At 47.2% G+C, this 6,994-nt stretch overlaps 1 protein-coding gene across 1 annotated transcript in view; it reads right to left on the bottom strand.

Annotated features, from left to right (window-relative positions):
- The window catches only part of TRIM71 (tripartite motif containing 71), a gene marked incomplete at its 3' end in the record, with an annotated part of 53,636 nt that extends 47,154 nt beyond the window's left edge, over nucleotides 1-6,482 (bottom strand). Inside the window, exon 1 of the mRNA XM_082755063.1 lies at nucleotides 5,496-6,482. Coding sequence (XP_082611189.1) covers nucleotides 5,496-6,476 — 981 coding nt within the window. The 5' untranslated portion in view covers nucleotides 6,477-6,482. The remainder of the gene's footprint in view (nucleotides 1-5,495) is intronic.
- Nucleotides 6,483-6,994: the final 512 nt, after the last annotated feature.

The raw sequence follows: 6,994 nt of genomic DNA on the forward strand, positions 1-6,994 counted from the left end.
GAAATTACAAAAAGAACTTTCCTTTCCCCTCAGTATAGAGATTAGTTTCATGCCTTTCTGTATGCACATATTCAGCCTTATTTTATAAAGTTATTATAACTTCATAAGTCTATGCTGTGTTCTGCATGCAAGCTTCTACTGTACTGATACTGTTGGATTCTAAGAAGTTTTCCAAGTAAAAAGAGCTCATGAAAGTCCCTCAAACAGATAAGGCATTTATATTTCTTCCAGTTAACTCACTGGAAACCATCTGAAGTCATGCTTAATTAGGCCAGGAACATAATGGTATCAAATTATCACCAGGAAAAGCTTCACGGTATTTTCCCTAAATGTTGTGAGTATTTGAATGTCAGTTGTACCAAACGAGAGGAGTAGAGGGTAGGTTTTTGTTCTGTCCCATATGGTATTGCTAACTGATTTTTATTCTATCTGGTATGATATTGCTAACTTGAACGGACTTACATTCTCTTACAAAATAAAACAATTGAAGAAAATACCTTTTCATACAGGGAAGAGCCAGAAGTTAAACGCTTACTGGAGGAAAGCAAGGCAATTTAAGAGGTGAGCTGCTTAGCACCAGGTATCTGAACACTGTCCAGAAGTAAGAAGCTAGATATATGTCAAATTAGAGGTTTATAAAGCCTTTCATCATCCAGAAGCTATGTCCCCATTCCATGGGCCATGTATGAACAAAGTAACTCAGTGTTCTGCTTTTTTTTACCAGGTAAAAACCAAAAAAAAAAAGGAAAACAAATGTCAGAACTTGAATTCAAAGTACTGTCTTTAGAATGGACACTTGCACATGCATTTGATATACAAAAAGATGCAGCAAATACGATAAACAAAGCAGCAATATTTAAAGAAGTCTGTGCACAATTTATATACTGGTAATACACATTTCTCTAGATCATGTAGAAGTTGTCCTATAAAGCTAAAGGTATAGGAGGCACTACTATGAAGTACATATGAAAACTGATGCCTCCAGAATGTACTCCTAAGAGTTTAATTATTTGTTTGGAGGTAAAAAAAAAAATAAATCCCAGTGATCAGAAAAAAAACAGATAGGAAAACCCTGCATTTGAATCATGTACCTCAGTTTCATACAAATAGCCTTTAAGATAGAACTAAGGGGACAGGCATATTTCCCCTTATGCCAGCTGTTTTGGTGAGACATTAGGGTGGACAACATAAAGAGTGCCATAGAGCAAAGCTCAATGTTGGCAGCAGTGGCAAACTATTACAAAAGGGAACCATATCTAACCTATGCTTCCTTCCCAGAAACACTCTTCCTCCTTTTCCCTTGTAAAGTTTCAGTTTTAACCAGGTTCTTCTGCAACTAAAATTTGCAGTAATGCTAGGAGGAGGAATACAAGTTTCCTACCACATTAATCAGCTAAACTGGCTCAGGCTCATCTGCTGAGCACATACAACCAAGCCTGGTGGGAAGAGGAAGAGATGAGATTCTCTTCTTTGAAGAGCCATGAGATGTCACCACACAGCTTGCTCTTGCTGTGGAACCAGAGAAGCACACTAATAAGAGCAGCTTAGGTATGAATTCAGTCAGCAATTTCAGCCAAGGTACCAGACTTTCAGCTGAGATGGCAGATGTTCGTATTCCTTCTCCTAGGGACACATAAGTTTTCAAAGTTTTCTTTTACAACCTGCAGAACAATAAGTGCAATTTGTTGTCTAAAGAGACAAATAGGGAATATATGCAACTCTAGGATTCAAAATAGCTGTCTGATTTCAGCCAGTCTTGCCCAAGTGCACTGATATCCCCATGAATCTATTTCAACTCACTGACCCAATAAGAAACTGCTAAAGAGTTTGTGAATTAATCATTGAAGAATTTGACCATAATCAAACCATAATTGATACAAGAAAAAAAGGAAAAAGGAAAAAAATTGAAACCCTTTCTTGCAGCAGGGGTAAGCCATGGTACTATAGGATTTTGCCTATGGTCTCTGAACCACTTTAGAGATGGAACCTGTAAAGCAATATGAGAACTATGGGGTCACAGACCATTAAGCTGACTGAGTTTATCCACTCTGCACTTTCCCTAGAAAGTGTTAGAAGTCTGCTATTGTAGTCTTTTGACCAAGTACCAAGTGATACTAACTAAACCATGTAGCACAGCTGAGGACTGGCACACAAAGGAAACTCCACATCATTTAACTTGATACTTGCTGTGTTTTCCACTCCTTGCAATAGTGAAGTTATTTGAATCCAGTTACTTTCTTTCATCTCAACAAGCCAAACATTCTACAGCAATTCCAGCATTTTTTAAGCACCTAGTTCGGTTTGTAGTCTCTTTGATAATTCTACAAAAAGAAAAATAGACCTTTCATGCCAAGATATGAGACAATCAAGTACGCTGAAAAACAATCAGCTCATTTGATTTAATTATGGATTGCGGTAGAACCTTTTCCATGGTAAAGTCCTATTCTACTGGCTTTTATCACAGCATCATCCAGTTATTACTGCAACAGTTTTATCCGTACAAACATGGTCACACAGATGAAAACTTCAGGGCTGCAACAGAAGTATTGGTACCTTTGTAGAATGCTCTGAAATATCTGACTGAAATTAAGTATTCCCCTTGCTGTCCCAAAAACATTTTATACCAGGCAATGAGGTTCCAAGTGTTAACTAGCCCAACTGGACCAGGTATCAGCAGAAGCTCTGTTAACAAACACAGAAAGATTGGCCTTTACTTTTTCCCCAGGAACACAGTTCACTTTCCTTTCATGCATCTCTAGTATTTACAGGCACTATCCACCTTGAAAGCAGTGCCTGGAGTTTTGTTTTCCCTAAGGAAAACAAATATTTGCCTCCAAACAATATGTTGTTATTGTTATTGTGAGTGAAGTTGAGCTGTTAAATTGTGTTCTGTGAGTGCCTGAAGTCACTTACTAATTACCATCAGTGAGAGCTGAAATCTTTATTTTTCTGCACTGAAAGGATGGGCAGCTATGTTGATTTCATCCAGCAAACGTGTTTCGGTAGCCTTGTTCTGAGACTTGGAACACACCCAGCAAGCAGCCATCGGCAGTGCTGTCTCCCCCCTTTCATTTGACGGGGTCTCAAAATGGGGATGTGGGAATGGGGGAGGATTGGAACTACACAGAACTTCCCAGGAGGAGGGGAGGAAAAAAACACTGAAAACTAGAACCAAAAGGTGACAAGTGATATACTGATGGTGGAAGGACAGAGGAATATCACGTTAAGAGAGGAAGAAGATAAGGAAGCCAGCTGCTTTGGCCCAGAGAAGCTGCAGGAACAGGGTCAAACTCTTTGCAACTTATCTCAAATAGGATGAGGAGGATATATCCTAGGGAAGCAGCACTCTACATCTGAGAACTACTGTTCTAGCAGCTTACAGATTAGATTGCCTGTGCCTGAACTTACCTGCAGGACACACGCCTGTGAGGGAATATCCTGCTCTGTCACCAGCTTTTTCTACTTGCATACCAAGTAGAACCACATTTTATAACTGCGCAGACTAACATTTCGAGCTACCATTCCAGCCTTGCATTTTAGGTTTGCTTTTACTTTGTTTGGCTGTCTAATAATGCGTTTAGTGCATCACTTAAGCACTCTCTTGGAAGGCTGCCTTTCTATTTATCATACCTTTTATGAGGCTGTAAATAGCATTCTTTGAATTAAACAAGCAATAACCCTCACTGTTTTGCAGCCACCCTCTCTCAAAAGTTGTACATCTTGCATCCCACATGTTGTTTTTCTTTTTTAATTGAGAAAGATTTACAGTATAAACTGTCCTCATAGTCTCTCCCAAATGTTTCCCCTTGAGTTAATAAATACTTGCAAATACTAATCAGGCACACCCACATTAAGAAACCACCAAAACTCACCAATCAAGAACAGCCGTAGATCATTAATTTGCAGAATAAAAGCTTCTCAACAGGAGCTGAGGGCTTGAAAACACTCACTTGTTTTAAAACAATTTCTCGGTCTACAGGACACAAGGACACCCAAGACTGATCTTGATGCATACACCCTTTTCCAAGCACACTTTTGAAAATAAAGTTACATAGAATAAGTTAACAAGCCTCTTTAGAGGTCACTTCTAGTTAAGCTGTACATTTGGAGCCAGCCTAGGATGTCTTCCCTTTGGTGTTTATACTTAAGAAGTCTACAAAATAACTTGAAGCTCCTGCCCCTGCCACTTCTTTGTTGGGTGGTAAGGACTACTCAACATCTACTCTAGGAGCTGCGCACTTGTGATACAGCCACAGCTCATGCTCCAGCACGTCACTTAACACACTCCAACAAGAAGTTTTGGGTTCTGCAAACACAACAATGAGAAGTTTTTAGCCCAAAGGTGTAGTCCAAAATGAGGGTAAAGCGCAATTTTTTAGTATATTAAGAATTCCATGTCCCTTCACTCCAGCATTCCCTGTTACATATAGCAAGAAACCCACAAGCAGAAAGATACCATAAAAAGCTGTAAAAACAGCAAAATGGCCAGTAAGATGGGTTTTGAAAACAAAACCTAAAAAGTTTCCTTGCCCCTTGAGCACACCCTCTGACCCCCAGTGCTATTTTAAGTTTTTTCCCCTTTCTCCACTGAACTCCTACTCTCCCTCCTCAGTCACTGGGAGCTTTAACAAACAAGAAGAGGTCTTCCAGAGCTTTCTAGAAAGTTCAAGACACAGGAGAGTTAGAGGAGGTAGAAGTGCCTCTGCTTTCAGTTTGCCCTTAAGGACATCACCACGTTTCACTACGTTAAATGCTTTCGAGCATTTATTAAACAAGCATCCCACAGAAAACTCTTACACCTCTCACACTACCCTGTCTTCAGCCAGTGTTTCCCTCTGAAGCAGCTTATGCTGATATGGCACGGGGAGGAAACTATTTCTAGCACTGAGGCAACTGGAAAATTCGAGCAAAGCCCCCCATCCTGACCCCCAGAAGGGGGGGGGACACAGCAAGCCACCATTTCCCACTTGGAGAAGAAAAACCAGGTTGCGAGTTATCACAGCGAGAAGCCACATCCCAAGAGGACTGAACACACTTCCAGCACATTTTGAAGAAGGAGCGGTCTCTTTGAGAGCGCTTGAAATCATTTGGAGGGCAGCTTTCAGGCAAAAAGAGAGACCACATAGAGCAAAATTTTTTTCGCCCCACAAGAAACTGTTAGCCACTGGCGGGAGACGGAGGTGGGATGCACGGGGGCGGACAACTTTGGGTCAAAAATACGAATCATTTTACCAACTTCACAAGGAAAAAAGATGTCTTTTATTTATTTATTTTGAGTCGAAGGGTTAAAAAAAAAAAACCTTCACCCTCTCGGTTTCGGGTCTGCTCCGTGCCCACCACCCCCCCGAGGGGCTCGGGGAGGCTCCGCGGCCATTTTCCCCCACCCTTCCCTCCCTTCCTCCTCGCCCACCGCACCCCTCGGGGGGGCCCCATACCGACCCTTAACGGCACTCAGCACCCCGGGAGGGGCCCCACAGCCCTACACCCGGCCTCACCTCATCGTCGTGGTGCTGGCAGTAGCTGGCCCGGTCGGGGAAGACGGAGAGGATGTTGTAGGGCGAGGCGGGGTAGGGCGGGCTGAGGGCGAGCGGGGCAGCCGGCCCGGCGGCGGCAGCAGCAGCAGCAGCAGAGGGGGGCGGCCCGGCGGCGAAGCGCTCGATGAAGTGGTCCTTGGTGAGGCGGACCCGCTGGTGAGCCCGCACGCAGTTGTCGCACAGGTGCTCCTGGCAGTCGAGGCAGCGGGAGCTGGCGGCGTTGCCCTCGTCGCAGGAGCTGCAGCGCGGCTCGCCCTGCCGGCTGTGCGGCCGCCGCAGCAGCAGCGCGGCCGTGGAGGAGCCGCCGCCGCCCCCCGACGACGAGGAGGAGGACGAGGACGTCGAGGAAGGCGCTGCGGACGACGAGGAGGAGGAGGACGACGACGAGGAGGCGGCGGCGGCGGGCGAGGAGCCCGGCGGAGCCGAGCGGTGCGGCGGGGGGCGGCCGTGGTGCCGGTTGTTGCCGCCGCCCACCCCGGGGGCCGAGCCGGCGGCGGAGGGGCCGGGGGCGACGGGGCGGCCGTTCTTGTGCTCGTCGGCGGCCGCCGCCACCACCACGACGTCCAGCAGGTTGCTGAGGAGGAAGTTGGAGGAGGGCAGCGCGTCCATGCCCGACGGCTCCGAGATCACCACCTTCTGGTCGCAGATGGGGCAGCGCAGCTTGAGCGCGTCCCCCGCGCCGGGGTGCCGCTGCGCCTCCAGGCACTGGCGGCAGAAGGCGTGCAGGCAGGGCAGGACGTGCAGCCGCCTCGGAGGGCCCCCCCCGCAGGACGAGGAGCCGCCACCTCCTCCTCCTCCTCCTCCTCCACCCCCCCCGGAGGAGCTGGAGGTCTGCGAGGAAGACGACGAGGTGGAGGAGTTGGAGGAGAGGGGAGCCGGCGAGCCGCACATCTCCTTGCAGAGCGGGCAGATCTGGAAGTCGGCCTCCGGGAACGAAGCCATTTGCGAGGGGCCTGATCCGGGTGGAACTGAAGGCGGGGGGTGGAGGGGGGGACGGAGAAAAGCCGATCTCCCCCTCAACACGCAAAAAAAGAAATAAAAGAAAAGGAAAAGTGAGGCAAGGGGTGGGTGGGGGGGCGTGCCGAAGGTAGTTTTGCAAAGGGCTTTACGAGCACGCTGGCATCGATCAGTCGTTTTGCCAAGTGGGATCGATTGGCCGGGTTTGCAAATAGGGTGTCATCGATCCGGCGGTCCGCAGGGAGCTGCTGGATCCTCGCCTCGTACCTCGCCGCCGTGGGGATGAGGGGAGTAAGGGGGGGGGGGGTATTTTTGGTATCAAGGTGTAGCCGACCTGCTCTCCCTCAGCAAATGGATCCTCTCTTCCCTTCCATGTACTTAACCCCCGATCCCCCGCTGCATTAGCCGAATTGTATCGATCCCCGCAGCAGTCAATACCTCACGCAGTCCTCTCATTTCCCCCCCTCGGGTCAGCAGTTTGACAAGGCGCTTTGGTTACCCGT

The sequence above is a fragment of the Aythya marila genome, assembly GCF_965140915.1.
Source record: "Aythya marila genome assembly, chromosome: 2".
Lineage (NCBI taxonomy): Eukaryota > Metazoa > Chordata > Aves > Anseriformes > Anatidae > Aythya > Aythya marila.